The 18769-nt window shown below is 39.2% G+C and overlaps 2 protein-coding genes across 13 annotated transcripts in view; one reads left to right on the top strand and one right to left on the bottom strand.

Moving 5' to 3' along the window:
- Positions 1-489: 489 nt before the first annotated feature.
- On the top strand, positions 490-7589 carry LOC114930823 (putative ATP-dependent RNA helicase DDX5). Of its 2 annotated transcripts, XM_085479552.1 has the most exons (8): positions 492-686; positions 1158-1511; positions 1683-2336; positions 2478-2650; positions 2767-2826; positions 5250-5492; positions 5988-6161; positions 6763-7589. In XM_085479552.1, the coding sequence occupies exons 1-8, from the start codon at positions 670-672 to the stop codon at positions 6798-6800; spliced, it is 1713 nt and encodes a 570-aa protein (XP_085335678.1). In that variant the 5' UTR covers positions 492-669; the 3' UTR covers positions 6801-7589. The 2 variants fall into 2 exon arrangements, 1 of the variants encoding a protein (XP_085335678.1); XR_014924008.1 differs by lacking the exons at positions 5988-6161; positions 6763-7589 and having other exon boundaries at positions 490-686; positions 2767-4256; positions 5250-5316.
- An 8408-nt stretch (positions 7590-15997) lies between these two features.
- The window catches only part of GluClalpha (glycine receptor alpha 1), a 155771-nt gene continuing 152999 nt past the window's right edge, over positions 15998-18769 (bottom strand). For 10 of the 11 annotated variants that reach the window (XM_085479558.1, XM_085479557.1, XM_029302660.2 and 7 more), the window contains 4 exons: positions 18558-18692; positions 18311-18463; positions 16785-17065; positions 15998-16236 (listed from right to left, as the gene is read on the bottom strand). In XM_085479558.1, the coding sequence (XP_085335684.1) occupies positions 16003-16236; positions 16785-17065; positions 18311-18463; positions 18558-18692 (803 nt within the window). In that variant the 3' untranslated portion in view covers positions 15998-16002. The remainder of the gene's footprint in view (positions 16237-16784; positions 17066-18310; positions 18464-18557; positions 18693-18769) is intronic. The other variant, XM_085479559.1, reaches the window with a different exon arrangement.

Genomic DNA, 18769 nt, shown 5'->3' with positions numbered 1-18769 from the left:
GTTATATTAATATTTCTTATTTTACAGATATTTTACTATAATGGTTGAAAACAGCATGCGCAGTATATATGCGCATGCGCAGTATATGCTAAATACTGTATTTTATCTGCTAATAAATGTTTTCAGGGGGTCAATTGTGTAATTTTTTCTAAAGTGAAAATGTGAAAAGTGAAAAATTTCTTCCAATCACACATCAATTTTCTTTTAAAATCAATGCGTGATTGGAAGAAATTTTTCACTTTTCACATTTTTACTTTAGAAAAAGTTACATAATCGACGCCCAGGTTTCTCTTATTGCAATGAGTTAACAAATAATGCTAAAAGAAAATGTGAATTAATTATTTATTAACATGAAAGAAATATAATCTCTATTTAATAGAATAAACTGAATAGAATGGTACGTATTTTTGAATTTGCGCGCTTCCCTTTTAATCGCGGACCTAGAATCCGAATACAAGTGCGCGTCCATATCAACTATCAACGTTAATGACTGTACCCTCTTAATAGTATATGTTCTATGACCCTCTTACTTTTTGCGGCACCTTACAGTCACTTTGCGGATTTTTTCGAGTTTCGATTCGGGTTCGAGTTTTCGGTTATCCGAAACCGAGTGTGACATTTGTTTAGTGAGAAAATATCGAACTATTTGTTCCTGGACAAGGCACAGATATGGGTCGCTACAGGAGGTACACAGATGCGAATATTTGCATACTTTAGGTCTCCGGTCGAGGAGGCTTCTCTGCTCCGCACATTCGCGCGGTGACAAGCTACTTGTCTTTTCGTTACAAAAACTGGCTTTAATTGGTGTTTTTTCTGAAATTTTTCGACAAAGTACTCTCATAATCTTATATATTTCTTCAAAATTGCGATACATTTTTGACAGCGGTTGTCAATCATACATGACGCTTCTTGGACGCTCCTGTCAGTTGTGATTAGAAAAATTATATTAAAACTTTTATTCATAAAATTATATAAATAAACATTTTTATAAAAATAAGCCGCTTAATGACGTCAGTTTGACGTTTAATGACATCAGTTTGACGTTTAATATCAGTTTGAAGTTTATGATATCAGTTTGCTATCTGGAAACGCTGACTTGAAAAATTGTGTAAACAGCAGAAGAATTATTTAAATTAATCATGTATATATGTGTCCAGCCGCAGTCGAGACAGGGACAGGCGGCGCAGATCGCGTACCCGCTCGAGGAGCAGATCACCGCGTGACAGGAGGAGCTGGGGTGGCAGCGGAGGACGTGACAGGCCTTCCAGCAGTCGCAGCAGTCGTGGTCAACCCGGCGCTAATCTGAGGAAACCACGATGGGATCTCAGTCGATTGGAACCCTTCAAGAAGGACTTTTACATCCCTCAAGACTCGGTTCAGAATCGAGATCTCCGTATCGTCGAGAAGTACAGAGCTGACAAGGAAATTACCCTGAGGGGCAAGAGTATACCCAATCCTGTTCTCGATTTCGACGAGGCAGGTTTCCCGGATTACGTCCTGAAAGAGATCAAGTAAGCGGTCGACATGCAAAGATTGACTCTTTGGACAATTGCGAGTTTTAAGTTATTTATTAATACACACATGAAAGAAATAATATTAATCTCTATATATAATCTGTATTTAATAGAATGAATTATAATATAATAACTATAAATAATAAAAGTATTCTTTTTATATTGTAGAAGACAAGGTTTCACCGAACCTACGTCGATCCAAGCTCAAGGATGGCCTATTGCATTGAGCGGCCGAGATATGGTGGGCATCGCATCCACAGGTTCCGGAAAGACGCTGTCTTATATATTGCCTGCGATAGTTCACATTAATAGCCAGCCGAAGTTAAGTCGCAAAGACGGGCCTATCGCGTTAGTGTTGGCGCCTACCCGAGAGCTCGCCCAACAGATTCAGCAGGTTGCCGATGACTTCGGCCATTCGTCAGGCATTAGAAACACCTGTTTGTACGGCGGTGCACCGAAAGGTGCCCAGGCCAGGGATCTGGACGGCGGTGTGGAGATAGTTATCGCTACACCTGGTAGACTGCTAGATTTTCTCGAATCTGGCAAGACAAATCTGAAGAGATGTACATATTTAGTATTAGACGAAGCTGACAGGATGTTGGACATGGGATTCGAGCCACAGATCCGAAAGATTATAGAACAAATTAGACCAGACAGGCAGACCCTGATGTGGTCGGCCACATGGCCTAAAGAAGTAAAGAATTTAGCTGAAGATTTTCTTAAAGATTACGCTCAAATCAATGTCGGTTCTTTACAACTTTCAGCAAATCATAATATATTGCAAATAATAGATGTATGTCAAGACTATGAAAAAGAGAATAAGTGAGTATAAGAGTTTCGAGTGTTTTTGGCTTTTTGTTCAGTCTCTAGTACAGCAGTTATTAATATTAATAATTAATAGTTATTAATAAGTTGTTAACAATTATACTAGCAGTTCTAAAGAGAGTCATCAAATTTTTATAGATTAAGTACTCTATTGAAAGAAATAATGGCAGAAAGCGAGAATAAAACCATAGTATTTATTGAAACAAAGCGTAGAGTGGACGAGATAACGAGGAAAATGAAGCGCGATGGATGGCCAGCAGTTTGCATTCATGGTGACAAGACGCAACAGGAACGAGATTGGGTTTTACAAGGTATATATGAACGCATGATGCTAAATAAATTATTTGCAAAGAAAATTTCGAAAAAAAAATATTAACAAAATGTAAAAAGTGTACAAGTACATCTGTATAATTTCATACATCTGTAGATTTCAGATCGGGCAAAGCACCAATCCTTGTTGCTACTGATGTTGCCGCACGCGGTCTTGGTAAGTTATTCAACGTTTTTTGTTATATTATGACGCAACGATATATTGTCAGTTTTTTTTCCTATTACATGGAAGACAAACTGATTAATATTCACGGTATTAATTTCAATTCCCCAAAATTATAATTTTTTTTCTTTTTTATGTACAATGCTCTATTCTGATCGAAAATTTTTATCTATTAGTGTAATGTTCCGTTAAAAATTTATAATGAAATTGTGTTTGAGAATCTTTTCAAGAATCTTGTGGTACACCAAATGTGAGTTAATCTTGTAGCAAATTAATTAACAATAAGTCAAATTATACATATATATATATATATATATATATATATATATATATATATATATTGATAATGCTGAAGAAGTAATAGAAACTAAATATGTTTGTTACAGTTGCATAAGACTCTTGAGTCCTTGCTGCAATCATATTAGATTGTGACGTCAGAGGTAGGAAAGCACATGCTGCAAATTTTTAGATGTCATTTTTAAATGAAAAGATATGAATGAATCACTACTTCAGATGACTTTAGCACACCTTTAAAATACTTTGAAAATTATTCTTTCCTCTTGGCACTCAATCAACAACTATAAAATGATTGTGATATCAAACTTTAGAAAAGAATAATTATCGAGATATTTTAAGAATGTGCTAAAGAAATCTAAAGTGCTGTTTCATAGAAATATCATTTTATTTCAAAATCGCATCTAAGAACTTTCTCTGACGTCACAATCTAACATAGCGGCGAGGAGTCGGGAGCCATAAGAAGTCTTAATCAAATTTGCATGGCATATTATTACACGGAACATTACAATGTTTTTAACGCGTTGTAATCTTGAAAGAAGGAAAAAATCAATGAGAAGGAATAGGGCAAAAAGAAAAGATATTGAAACAGGAGGATGGTTGGAGGTAGCCACACACAGCTAACGCGGTTGGATCTTTGTCTGTATTGCAGAGGCACATTGCGCGCAGGCCCACGCCGGGTAATGCAAAGCATGTCGGGGGTGCCCGCCGCCGCTCTTTGTTCGGTGGTGCACTGGTTTGCATTGTCTGCGCTGGCCGCGACGCCGTGCCTCTATCCGTCCGTCAATCGCGTGTGACGTCCGGCCGAGTCCGGGCCATATCGGATGTACCACTACTACTCTACTACTACTACTACTACTACTTTACCTACCTACCTACATTCTGGATATCAGTCCTACTGCGCTGCGCTGTACGCCATCCGGGCTGGCTGGCCAGGTCGTTGTTGCCAGAATAGAGTCCCCTGCGCTGGCACGCTCAAGCTAGATCAGACAACCAACAACGTTGGTCCGTTGAGGCGGTGGCATGTGATAGCAGATATGCCAGAGCCTCTCTTAGCGCGCCCTGCGCCTGTGAGCGACAGAGTGGCGGAGGCAGTAGCTGGAGCGAGCGCGAATAGCCAGGCCCTGCCCGTACGTTGCTAGCGAAACACTCGCCCACTGCCTAATATATTTTAGTATTATATAGTTTTTACTTTTTTTATCAATTGACATTTACACATACTCTATACACACACACACACACACACACACACACACATATAACACTATACGTACACGTATACGCGTATATATAAGTACATGTATGTATACATGCGTTTGTCTCTTGTCTGTGTAATTGTTAACTTGTTACTGATAACGTTTGTTAAATTGCTCGTTTGTCTATATATATGTATACGTATATATATGTATACGGATATGAACGCGTAACACTCACCTAAAACTTACCCATCACTTTTATGTCCCTTTAATTAAACAGTACGCATTCTATATATCCTCTGCCCCTTTCATTCCTGAGATGACCAACACCATACAGTCGCATTTTTTTTATCATAACTAACTACTGTACCATATACGAATTTGTCACGATTCTGAATCTCTTTTCTAGATATTAGCCTATGTTTATTGCAAAAAGACTTTAAATGTATTTTATAATCTGTTTTCTCTATTTCTTTAAATTATAAAATCAAATTATTGTGTAATGTTTAGGAAAGGAAGAACAGAATCGTGTTCGGTTCAACAGTTTGTTTTTGTTTTTATACTCTTTTATAGTCTTGTGCTCTAAACATCATATAAAGATATTATCTCTCTTTATAGAAAACCTAAGACTTATTAAAATCATATCAATATACTTTACGTTCAATTTTGTAATATAAATTTTCGAACGCAAGAAGCAACGCAATAATATCCGGATTATTACGTGGCTTCTTCGAGAGCGCATCGAATGTCGTTGTATAATTTATCGTAATAAACCGTCCGTTAAAAAAGAAACCATTCAAGACCTATTTCGACACGCGGTGTTTCACAATCCTTGCGACACTACTACTATATCTTAACCCATATCTGTCCTGAACACTGGCATCCCATGAAGAGTCGGGCCGGTCTAATGCCAAATCTTAATTTCAGACGTTGAAGACGTCAAGTTTGTCATCAATTTTGACTACCCCTCCTGCTCCGAGGATTATGTTCATCGGATCGGTCGTACCGGTCGTCGACAGAAAACCGGCACGGCGTACACCTTCTTCACGCCCAACAACGCCAACAAGGCCAACGACCTGATACAAGTGCTGAAGGAAGCTAATCAGGTGATAAATCCGAAATTGTTGGAGCTCACCGATTGTAAAGCTGGTGGATATGGCAGAAATAGAGGTATTTCTAAACAGATATCTATATATATATATAGAAAATCTATATTCAATCTATGTATATTCCCGGGAAAAACCTGGAATTCTCAGGGAATTTTTTTCTATCTTGAAAAATTCTGAAATAGTCATGGAATTTATTTTGAACTCAGGGCATTTTTTTTTAAATTGCTCCTTTCATTTTATTTTTAAATCTACTTTTAAAGAATATAAAATTTATCAGGTTTATATAAAGTATATTAAAATATATTTTATTATAAAATATAGTAAAGTATAGTATTATATATATTAAAAAATAATTTTATTTGTGTTAAAAAATTATGTATAAACAAAAATAAATTTAATTTAAAATTGTATTTAAAATTTTTTTTAAATACTTTAATTTTACTTGGAATTTTGAACAAAAGTACCTGGAAAATCATGGAATTGATTTAAGATTTAAGTATACCTGATATTGCTTAAGGTTCAAGCTCGTCTAAAGACGGATTAATGTCGGATTCAGGTGCAAGAAACCGATGGCGATCTCGAGGCGGCGGTGGCGGTAGTCGCAACGGGAAGGAACGCAGCTACTCGCGAAGCAGAAGTCGAAGTCATAGCAGGGAAAGGAACGGTCGTAGCAGTCGACGAAGCTACAGTCGTAGCTACTCGCGAAGTCGTAGCCCCGTTAGCCGTAACGGTAAGAATGCTGTGTCAACTATCGAAAACCTATCAAGGACTCCTGGACCACATAGTACCTGGACTTCACGTTAATGAGGGCTATTGCCGAGTTAAGAGACCAAGATAGTCTAATGATAGCATATACTTGGTTATATTGGTCAATATTGGTGAAAAGATAGGGCGATATATACGCAGTCCATATACTATATAGTCTAAGCTTCTGGATCCTCGACCATGTTAGATTGTGACGTCAGAGGCGGGAGAGCGCACGCTGAAAATTAGTTAGAATAGTTTTCAAAGTATTTTAAGAGGGTGCTAAAATCATCTGAAGTGCTGTTTTATCGAAATATTATATATATTAAATATTATATATAATATAATACGTGTATATATATATATAATATATAATATTGTTATATATGTAATATTATATATATAATATTATATATATTAATTATATTTTATTAAAAATATATTTTGAAATGGCAGCTAAGAATTTTTAGCGTGTGCTTTCTCGCTTGTGACATCACAATCTAACATGGTCACAGCGAAGGTCCAGTAGCCTTAAAGCAATCTCAACAAAGAGATGATATACTAATGAAAAATCGTTTTCTCTTTAGAGGTCATCGGCAAGAGTTACTGGAGTAGCGAGAGATGATCTTCCAGCGGTGGCTAAAGAACGTATTTATACAAGGCAGGTAAATTTTTTTACGTCCTTACAAAAACAGTGTATTACATGGGTAATTGAAACCTGGCAGTTTCAAAAACGAAACATACGCTATTCGATAAGTTATTTATGAATACAATGGGATGCTATTGTAATCTTGCGCATCGATTCGCATCCCATCGAATCGAACCATCAAAAACTGGCGCCAGATTATGCGAGCATTTGTGATTAGTGAATGAGCTTAATTTAAGAAATGTGATTATTAAATCTGTAATTCGTTATTCGCTAGGAACAATTTTTAAATAGAGGCGAATCTGGAATCGCGAGCGACAAATTTTTGGCGAAAGTACTATAAAATCTATGAAATAATCTCGCGCCAGTTTTGTCAACTTGCCGTATAATAATATTTGATAGTTTGCCGACCACATTTACACGAATCTCTTATGTCAATTTTGATATACCGATATCGTAAGATGATAAGCTTTTATGCGATTCACGCGTATTTGTAAGAATATTTAAAGTCTACTTGGACAACAAGATATTTTAATGGCTATACTCACACTTGTTATACAAGTAGAATGTGCTATCATCTTTTATTTTCCTTTTGCAACTTGTCTGCCGCATCTAATTTTTCCCCTCTCAAAAGTGTTATCTTATATATACCATATTTAGATTAGATATAATAGACGAATTACAAATGTGAAGTACCGTTTGTATGTTTTTTATAACGCTCTATTTCTCGTACACTTTTCCAGTAGTAAAAAAAAAAAAGAAAAAAAACAAGATGATGTAAGCGAACGGGTAAATCTAATCATTATGCAAACTAAACTTCCAGAATGTAACGATGTTTAATTTAGTATATGTATAAATATACACATTTATATATATATATACATATACACTATATAAACATTTTATATACTGTACATACATTATATATGCATACATTGTATACACATATACGTAAATATATGTGTAATGTATGTGTCATATACATGTATATAGGATTATGTAGTGTATATATATATACATATATAAATATAGAGAGCATTAATAAGTAATTAGTAATTATAAATGTCTAGCGCTTAAATTTGTAATTTATTCGTTTGTATTTAGACAATGTAACAAATAAATAATAATAATAATAATTACACTCGATATACAGTATTTTTACCAACAATACACAAATAAATTCATAAATATGTCTAAATTACATTACTCTATATTACAATATTAACGTCTACGTTCATTTAATTATTTTTCAATGATTATATTATTTTATCATTATCAGTAACTTACCTGCGATGTACTCGGCGATGATGTATATCCGCAAATGAAAAGCGTCATTAATTTAACAAAATTAAAAAAAAAAAGTATAATAAGAGTCATTCGTCATAAGAAATCCTAATTGTAACAATTGTACTTCGTTAATTGCGTACAGGGAAGAGTAAAGCAACGAAAAAGAATGACTCATGCGTAGGATCGAGTTTTCGCCTCCGTTCTGTTTAATTTAATTTGTATCTTAATTACAATGATAATGCTTAAAGGTTTCTTACGGTAATTTTAGAATACCGAATTCCGTTTGTTGTTGATTTCTCTCAGCCTAATGTGTGCAGCACCGATCTTCGCTTATTAGCTTCCTCCGGTGGCCGATGCACGTCGACAGGAAGTGATTAATGACTTACTCAACCAATATAAGATGTACACACCGGTGTAATTGACGATCTAATGTGATTTTACGCTGAAAAAGATCCCTTTTTCTTTTTTTTTTTCATCGGACTATGCGCCACGATACAAATTTATTATGTTACACATCTTGGAATATCGAATGCTTTTGCACTCACGAATCACAAAACACATGCAATATCATCTTCTTCTTTACGTTCTCGCTTGAGAGTCGAGATTGTGTGCCGTCGTTCTCTTTCGCCAAGGGAGGACACAACAATCCTTATTACGATTATTATGGACAACATGGTTTAATATCCGCTCGTCGATACTTATCCAGGACGCGAGCGCGGTTTTTTTTTATTTAGGGGATTAATTGAGACGGTGATCGACCTTGATCGCGATTACGGCGAGGAAATCCTCGGCAGTCTCGACGGAAAGTTAGAGGCACCCTCGAGTAATCGAGAAATTTCTACCTACTTAATTATTATAGCACAATTTTATTGTTGGATTTCAGAGAACTAGCTTTTTCATATGTTGTAACTAATCTAATGAGCTGTAATAGCCTCAACGTTAAATAATGAACAACAGATAGCATATCTTCGTCTCTTTTTTTAGAACTTATCAAAAAAGAGAGAGAAAATATGCTACCTGTCGGGTAAAACTTACCAAGAAGTTGGAAAAATCAGCCCTAACTGTCCATTATTTAGTTTTGAGCTATATTATATCTCCCAAGTAGGAAATGTCATTTCGACGTTTAATGACGTCATTCGACGTCAAATGACATATGTTTGTTACAAAATCATTTTTTCTTAACAGGTCATAGACTACAATAAATGCATATAAAAAACCAGCTGATTTAACTCAAATCTATTTTACATAAGATTATAGTGCAGGATATTTTATCGCGTCTTACAATTTAAGAATCCTAAACATAGAAGGTGCGTCGTATTTTCTGCCGAGGACCAGGAGGAGATCGCTCGTCGTTCGTCCGTGATTGTAAGAAAAACGATATACTATACCGATGTCCCACTAATCGTAAATGTTAACGTTAAAGTGCGATTTTTTTTTCTTCGTGTACTCTTCGCAAATGTAAACGTGCGCGGGATAACGCGAGAATTTCTTTCGTGTGTCTATATGTGTGTATACGTGTGTTCTCTCAACAAGCTCCTCGCATATGAGTTTTATTATTTTACTTTTTTTCTTGGGGGGTAAAGGAGGGATTTATTTTGTTTTTACAGAGGGCTCAGCATGCTTCGTTCACATATATTACAACGTACGCATATAACAATAACATTAAACCCTTTAGGTGTGTGTCTTCGGACGTGGGAGAGAGCTATGTGTGTGTGGCGCGCTTATAATTATATTTGCGATACAACGGGATCTCGTTATTCGTGTGTCGTGCAAGGGTCATATATTCACGTGTGTATGTGTGTATTTATGTGTATGCGCGCGCGTGTGTGTGTGTGAGACGCTATGTATTTTTTTCTTCGGTGTGCGAATCGATCTCGCCTGGACTCGAGTGACTCCAAGCAAGCGAGTGACAAGTGTGTGAGGGTGAAGTTTTACACGGTCGTCCCTAACTTCCGGTCACCGGCAGCAACCTCCTCGATTCACACGAGATGTGTGTATATAGTCTATCTCTATTCATAGGCATCTTTGTTCTTTAGCGAGATTTCTTAAAGCTCTTGGCTCATCCTTACCGACCATGTTAGATTGTGACGTCAGAGTAGGCGAGAAAACAATACACGCTAGAAATTCTTAGATCAGCGTGTACACTCAAATCTTAGAAATAAATGATTTTCCAGGTACTTTTGTTCAAAATCCCAAGTAAAATTAAAGTATTTAAAAAAATTTTAAATTAAATTTATTTTTGTTATACATAATTTGTCAACATAAATAAAATATTTTTTAATATAATATACATGTAAATATACTATTTTAATATACTTTAATAAATTTTATATTCTTTAAAGCTATATTTGAAAATAAAATCAAAGGGGCAATTTTTAAAAAATTCCCTGAGTTTAAAATAAATTTCATAAGAGTATTCCAGGATTTTTGAAGGTGGAAAAAAATTCCCTGAGAATTCCAGGTTTTTCCCGGGAGTATACACCCTGTAGATGACACTTTGAAATATCTGTTCATTTAAAAATGACACCTAAGAATTTTCAGCGCGCGCTTTCTCGCCTCTGACGTCACAATCTGACATGGTAGCGAGACTCCAGGAGCCTATAAGGAATCGAGGAGGATACGCGATATCCGGTGACACGTGCCGGCGCGTGCGTGCAGCAGATTCGATGAATATTCTATAATTAACGTGTCAGTCAATTGTCCGCAACCGCTAAAACAGCCGGAAGCCCCGTCTCGAAGAGTCAGCGGCTTCCAAGAGGGAAGCGAATCGATGATGGGAGACGAGACGAAACGTTGTCGGAAGCAATCGTTGCTCGGTCGCTCAAATCAAAGGCTAAATTCGAAGGCTAAAAATCCTCATTTTCACGCATAGCATACGCAATCGTGAAGACAATGCGGGGGAAAAAAGACGATTTCTCGAAGAAAGACAACTTCTCGCTCTGCCGTCGAACTCTCGCGTAGATGTTGTCGGAAAACACGAGAGCAAATTTTTCCGCAGCGACTCGCAACACTTACGTGTAATCTCTCGATCGTATTTTTTCGCGCGAAAAAAAAAAGATAAAAAAAAAATGAAGTTTAGTGCCTCGGTGCACGACGCGAAATCGTTTTTTATTGTGTCACGTTGATGAAAGACACGCGGAAAGTTTCATTCAAGCGATCTACTGTGTGTAAAACAGCCTGTAAAAGCTCTCTGTAAAAGATTTCGCGACGATTTAAGTCTCAATTTTCGAGCATCATCCATCCGAGATTCGCTAAATACATCAGACGTGCGCGCGAGTTCTATACGCTATCGAGAGAGATTCGATTAACCGATGTACCTATATATCTATATACATAGATCTCTACGAGTAATCGTTTCGTAAATACTGGCTTTGTGTCCCTTCGAGTCTCTAACACGTACAGAGAGAGAGAGACATCTCTTAAGTATACACGGTGTCGCTCATTATCCCGGCTCACGCGGAAGCCAGTAATATATACCGGGTGTTTACGCGCAAACAACGACACTCTATCATATCCGCAAGTCGTAGGCCACGATATTCTAGACAGAGCAAAATTCAAAATGAACCGGACAGAATGGAGAAACAAAGACGCTCGTCGTCTACATCGCGCCTACGAGATCTAATTATTCTACGTAATTCGAAAAATCTGAGCAAAATAATTAAAAAAAAAATCAGGTATCTCCTCCGATTATTGCTAACGATGTTTATACGCACGATAATACACTGCACGAGTATTAATTAATTATTCATCTACTTAAATTACATGCGGCGCTTCAGATATTACATCTCACGCACAAACGCGCAATCGATTCTAATGTATAAGGTGTTCCAGATCTACCGCAGAATCGATTTAATGACAGATTCCTGAAATGTCGAGCTATCACTGTTTGCATGTTCCCAATTTTTGTCATCATTTATCTTTAGAATTTAAATTAAAATTCTATCAAAGTAAACTGTATCTGAAATTAACTGAATGTGTAGTTTTGTTAATATTTTTCTAGGCGGCAAACCGACATCATTAAACGTCAAAATGACATCAGTTTGCCACCTGGAAAATATTATAACAAACCCTTTATTATATCGCTTATAACTCGAAAATTATTGGTGCTTCGACATTTTCATTCTGACGATGAGAAAAAATTATTTTTTAATAATCCTAGGAATCAACAGGTTTTACGGTAGGTCTGAGACCTCCCTGTATATCCGGATTTCCAACAAGTATGAACGTTAGTCTGAATTGCGCGAAACAATTACAGAATTACGAGTCGAGAGATTACAATATGCATTTAGTTTCAGAAGAATGATGAGGTGTGCTATCGTTCCAATATAGCGAGAAGCTGACTTCCTTCTTGAAAGGATTCAAACGCAAGATTTTCGCAGCTTTGTAGCGCATGTAGAGATATTTCTCGGATGTCGGAAATAATTCCCGTTCGCGATTATTCGATTTTTTATTTTTTATCACGATTTCGATAAAGAGAGAAATCTGCCTAAATAATTACTTAGAAGTAATTTTTCACTTGAATCATGTGTGACGTAAATATAAACTCTCTCGCAGCTTAATATCCCTTATAATATCCCTTTACGATAATATTTTCGAAAAGTGCGGCGATTCGTATTATAAAAAAACACAGTCACCACTTTAATAATGACATTTGTATCTGCATTTACGACGATTTCCGCTTTCGTTTCCATATATAATACGCGTGATCCCGGAGGCTTGTTACACCCAGAGACCGATCCAGCTTTCGTTTTCAAGACAATATATCCTGAAGACTCACGACATTGATATCGAGTCGCGTTTTAGGGCGAAAAATTGTAATTGTAGAAAGATGGTGAGCTCGTCTCTGAGTACAACACGGTCCCACAAAAGCGCGAGACAGTTACTTCTTCTTATATGCACGCGCGTAGTATACCGATTGCACGAAGTAAAAGGAAGATACACGAATGGGGGAGAGGAAATGCGGAAGGATGCTGATCAAACGTGACTTCCTAATAACACAACATATCCGAAAGATATTCAGAGGATATCCAGAGGACATTCGAACGCCCTCAGGATGTTCTCTGAACGTCTTCGGGATATGTGTGCCCCGTTAAGGGATTCAACCCAGCAAACACAGTATATAAATGTTATATACTTAAGCATGTTACATGTAACGTATATGTTAGTTGTAATTTCCCACTCATAGATGTAACATTTTTAATATTACATATATTAAATTGTAGTTATATTGTCATTATATCCCAAGATAGCACTGACTTATCAATACACCAATGTGCTATTTGGTATATAATTACAATATAACTACAATGTAATATATGTCTGATCCTTCCGCATTTTCCTCGTTGACCACCGAGTACGTAACAGGGTGTGCTCTCGTCGAGGCTTCACCGGGGTCGCCGTGTCGTCTCTCGCTTGAGGGTAGCGTCGAGTTTCAAAAAATACAGCTATCGTCCGCACCGCGCTTTCCTTCCCTTCGTACGATTTTTTTTTGTTCTCTGTGTGAGCACGTTTCTCTGCGTCTTCTGTGTCTTCGTCGTCTCCTCTCGTTCCGTCCGCGAGGTCGACGACACCGCAAACTCTCCTCCTTCGACGGGGTAGAGTAATAAGTCGATCGGGGATGGTTTCTCACGCGCGGCGTCGCCGATCTCTTCTGAGCAATATACGTGTGAGAGAGCCCCGGGGGCGTCTTCCTTCTCCCTCTGGGCGACCGACCCGGGGCAGCGGAAAAAGGAAATACATCGTTCGCGAATGTTGCGCGCGACGCGATTACTCCCGGTACTCATTTCGGTATCGCTCGCACTCGCGTCTGCGCGTTAATCTTTATCCGGGCCTCGGATTATCCTCGTGAGAACAAACAAATAATCGGCTGGGTCTAGTTCGTTCATCATCGTTTCTCTGCAATTCGCTCAAAGTATTTACGAATTCGTTTCAATTGATCGTTTCGGCGAAAGCGTATATCAGCTTTTCTTCTTATAGGAAAAAGATTCACCCGGATAAGGATTAAAATTGGCGATACCAAGGCGTCTTGTTTATCACTGACGAAGGAGAACAGGTCCACTGATGATTAAATGGTCGAGTTTTCTCGCCTGCAATTTTATTTTCTTTTCTTTTCCATATCTTTTTTTACGAGATAAATAGAAAAAATACGATAACTCAAAAACACGTCAAAGTTCCTTGGTACCGCTAGAATTGATAAACCCGCCAGCTCATACCAGCAGGTGGTTGCACATGCGGAAAACCATCGGAACGTTCGACGCCTCTATAGATATATCTCCCAGTATTTTGCAGCGTCAAACATTCCGACCGATCCTCCTGCGCAATATTAAGAAGGGGCAACACGCGGCGCAGCGAGGTAACGCAGATCCGTTCCTTTGTTCTTTGGGAAACGACAAACGTTGCCGATGCAAATATCGTTTCACGAAGAAATCGGAGCGCGATCGTCGTTAACGCGACGCGACGCGTTCATCATCTTGCCTCTCCCTGGGTTTTTACGGTAATATTTACCGGATCGTGGAACCGTCCGAACATGAATTCGCAACGACGGACGTGTTCGCGGCCTGCGCGTCGAAGAACGAGCTCGCTCGCTGGACGACGCGTCATCTCACGCAACGTAGATATAATTATACTTATAAATTTTACGCTTTTTTTTTTTAATTGTTAACAGGCCGTGGCTATACAGGGCCCACTACGCTTTCAGTTCAGTATGTGGCACGCGGTCTTCCGAGCGGGTCATGAGGTACGGTGTATGTATACGTGTATTAAATGTGTAAAGTGTGCGCGAGTCGTGTGTGTTGCGTTTATTTCTTATCATCCTCATCGTTTCTTTTTTTTTTTTTTTACCCACCGTCGTAAGATATTCTATCGAGTATCGCCAACATCCTCGTTACGCCTTGGATGATCCTCGCTGCTGGAATATTTTCATTTCGGGCGCGGACAGTATAGTAGAGGAAATCTCTCGTCTCGTCAAAGTGCCTCTGGTCCTTAACATCGATCCTTACACGTCGCGACTTGATGATCTTCGTCGATGTCAAAGACGCGCTTCTGATTCCGTCGCACTTTCCTCTTCTTCTTCCTCACTTCTTGATGCCCATGTTTTCTTCGCCGCGAAACAGATAAACAGACCAGTACGCAAAGTTGAAGAGAATGAACATGAGGGGGAAGGCAACGCGCGCGAAGATGTCAATCCTCGCGCTGCCCTGGGCACGGCAGGTGAGCAGTTTGTGCGGCAGAAACCACCAGCCCTTGCGCGACGACGCCGTCGTCGGGTCGGGCGGCGGCGCCGCGGATGACGTAGCCGCGGTGGAGGCCACGATTGGCGGCGAGGGCGTCGCAGCGCGCGACATGCGCGACGGCGTGCCCAACGGCGACGCCGAGGAGGCCGGAGAGGACCATCTCGACGGCGAGGGCGACGACCTGGCCGAGCTCATGCGCGAATGGTGTCGCAGCGGTCGCGACGGCGAACAGTGCTGGCCGGCGACGCAATCTTCGTCGTTTAGCGGCGAGAAGGACGGCGACGGCGAGCGATCCGGATGATAACGCTGATGACGATGCTGCGACTGATGGCGACGCTGCGGCTGTTGCTGCTGATGGTCCTGTTGGTACATCCGCGGCAGAGAGTGATGCTGCGATATCGTTTGATTACCGCCGGCACGCTGATGACGCTGCTGCAACTGCTGATGGTAGTGATGATGATGATGGTGGTGGTGGTTGTGGTGGTGCGAAGGATTCTGAGGAGGAGGATGATGATGATGATGATTCTGAGGGTGATTGTACGGCTGTCGGTGACGAGGACGCGAACGTTGTTGCTGAGGCGGTCGTGTCTGTTGGAACTGTTGTTGCTGAGGATGGCCGCGAGCCACTTCCCTTGTTGATCCGAGCGCTTCCTCTTCGTGGTTTACTCGCCCTCCTCCTCCTCCCGGAACAGGTACGTGGACCAGTACGCGAGGTTGAAGAAAGCGAATACGATTGGGAAGAAGATCCGTGAGATAACGTCGATGCGCTTGGACCTCGTCGGGAACTTGGACAGCCACGACCTGCAGCAGTTTTTTTTCCGGGGTTGCATATGTATTTCGCACTGCCGCAATTTATCCATCGACATGGAATCCTCCGGGTGTCGGACGAGAGGCTTCTGAAAGAAGTCAGGCGATATTGATCCACTACTTGCTCGGACTCCCTTTCTCGATACAAAAGCAATTTCGAGTCTCTTCACTTTGCCAAATAACAGAAATTCTTAACTCTATAATCTTATTTCGATCTACGAATTTTAGACGTTGAACAAACTCGACGTACGTGAAAAATTCAGATCTCCAAGTCCAAGTTTAGGCAACTCAAATCTAAACTCGGCTACAAAATTTAAGAGATCTATTTATAATTTTAATATTATATCCTGATACGATAATATTGTAGCGAGAAAAAAATTATATAAAGTAAGCAGGACACACTTTTAAATTTTATTTTGTTTCGAAAGACTTTCAGAATTTTCAATTATTCTCCACTTTTTCTCGCAACGTACGAGCAAATCGAATAAGATGCCGACAGAGGAACGTTGGAATAGAAGCGACGGCCGGAGTAAAAGCACGGGGACCATCTCTATAAAGCATCCCGAGCGTGTCCGGAATCTCGAGAAACGTATCGCGTGTATATATATATACCTATCTCTGTTCCTGGCATACTGACCATGGCGAAGTTGGCGGATCCGTCCGGCTCGAGCAGCTCCGAGGATGGGTCGATCGACGACGAATGCTCCATTTCGCTCGGCGGGAACTGCTTCTTCATGTTGTCGCTGTGCATGTCGCTGCGCGACGCGTAGTTGACCAACGCGAATTCGAGTAAAGCGCCAAACACAAAGGTCAAGCACACCCCCGTCCAAACGTCAATGGCCTTGGTATAAGAGACCGGTGGCAGTGAGGCGTTTATCCCTGATGTCTGCGTGGCCATCGTCAACAGTGTCGTAACGCCTGAAGAAGGACAGATGTTAGCTCCGATGACGAGAGAAGAGAGTAGAATCGTAATAGAAAGGATTCGGAGAGTAGGCAACACGGTTGCAAGGTTTCTCCTTGTTTCAGATCATCGTTACTTTGATTATTTTGATTATTCTGCGAGCGAAGGACCTCGCACAATCCTTATGGAAATTGGATCTAGCTGGATTTTTCATATATTTTTGGCTTGTGACGTGCTGAACAAAAAATATAATAGCTTTAAAGTTAAATAATGGATAGTTTAGTCAAACAATTCGCGAAACTCAAAATTTTCGTATTTGACTAGCAATAAATCAGTAGCCATCTGTTATTTAATTTTAAACCTATTACATTTTTTGTTCACTAGCTGATCTTGCCAAGATTTAATTTTACATAATTACGAGGTTTTTGAACCTATATGAAATCCTAGATAAAATTGAATTAGCTGATTTTCTCACATATTATAACTTAACTTGCTAAATTTGGAGTCAATCAAACATAAACAATTAGAACTTTGCTAGTTGTTTAATTAGCTATAACTTGTAACTATCGAATATTTAGCTTTGAAGCTATTACATTTTTATCTTTTGTTCAGCAAATTATAAGTTACAACATATGAAGAAAAAAAAACCAATCAATTTCACCGAAAGTCGAATCCTATGGTCCTTTAACTTTAACAGCTTTGGAGAGTCTACTTTAATCTCTATCGCGCGATGATTATAAATGCTTCATCCTAAATGAAATTGAATTAATTGATTTTCTCACATATTATGACTTGCTGAACAAAAATGTAATAGGTTCAAAGCTAAATAATAGATGATTACTAATTTGGAGCCAATCAAACATAAACAATTATAACTTTGCAAGTTGTTTATTAGCTATAACTTATTGATAACTATTGAATATTTAGCTTTGAGGCTATTACTACATCTGTATCTTTTGTTCAGCAAATTATAAGCTACAACATATGAAGAAGAAAAACAATTTCACCGAAAGTCAAAATCCTACGTATTCGGTCCTTTAAAAAATTCGGAGAGTCTACTTTAATCTCTATCGCGCGATGATTATAAATGTTTCATATCTCGTTACCAACATTGCGTTCTCGACCCTTGTAATTCTATACTCTTGTTATTGCCAAAGAGTCGCCAATAAATATGTAAATGAGCAATCAAAGTTCTGCGTTGTCCGATAACACGAGTCTGGACACGAACGCCGCGCGTTTAGATTAGTCGTGATAATTTGTACCTAGTGACACTCGGGCAGGCACGGCGCTCTGATCCAGCCAGAAAGACACCCAGGACACGATAACGAGCATGCAGCACGGGATGTAGATTTGGATGAGATAGTAGCTGAATTCCCTCTTGAATAGCAGGTCCACTTTCAAGCAGCTGTACTCTCCTGTATTGTTTTTTCACATCCAATAATCTCGTCAGATTGCATTAGGGTTTTCCTCAATAGCGTATTCTGAATTATCCACAACGAATTCACTTACCGGTGTTCGTTTTGCTATTGCAGTAATCCGTGAGGAATTTCTCCAGGGTGAACCTGGGTAGATGTAAATTCTTCACCACTTGAACGGGATCGCCTTCCTTCCAGAGAAAGACCAAGTCGTCCGTCGTCCATCCGTCTGTCGGAGAAGGGAAAGTAGGCCAAATGTGATTATTATTTACGCGTGTGATCGCGATTAAATTACAATTAAGGCTC

Source organism: Nylanderia fulva, unplaced genomic scaffold (genome assembly GCF_048542155.1).
Source record: "Nylanderia fulva isolate GAGA-0341 unplaced genomic scaffold, ASM4854215v1 Scaffold123, whole genome shotgun sequence".
Classification (NCBI taxonomy): domain Eukaryota; kingdom Metazoa; phylum Arthropoda; class Insecta; order Hymenoptera; family Formicidae; genus Nylanderia; species Nylanderia fulva.
Note: the sequence above shows the minus strand (reverse complement) of the source record. Positions and strands in the feature narration are given on the sequence as shown.

Excerpts from the sequence above, each read along its gene's own strand:
- LOC114930823 (XM_085479552.1), top strand. Across the intron at positions 5,493-5,987 it reads TGGATATGGCAGAAATAGAG|GTGCAAGAAACCGATGGCGA; the intron begins GTATTTCTAAAC and ends TGTCGGATTCAG. Across the intron at positions 6,162-6,762 it reads TAGCCCCGTTAGCCGTAACG|AGGTCATCGGCAAGAGTTAC; the intron begins GTAAGAATGCTG and ends TTTTCTCTTTAG.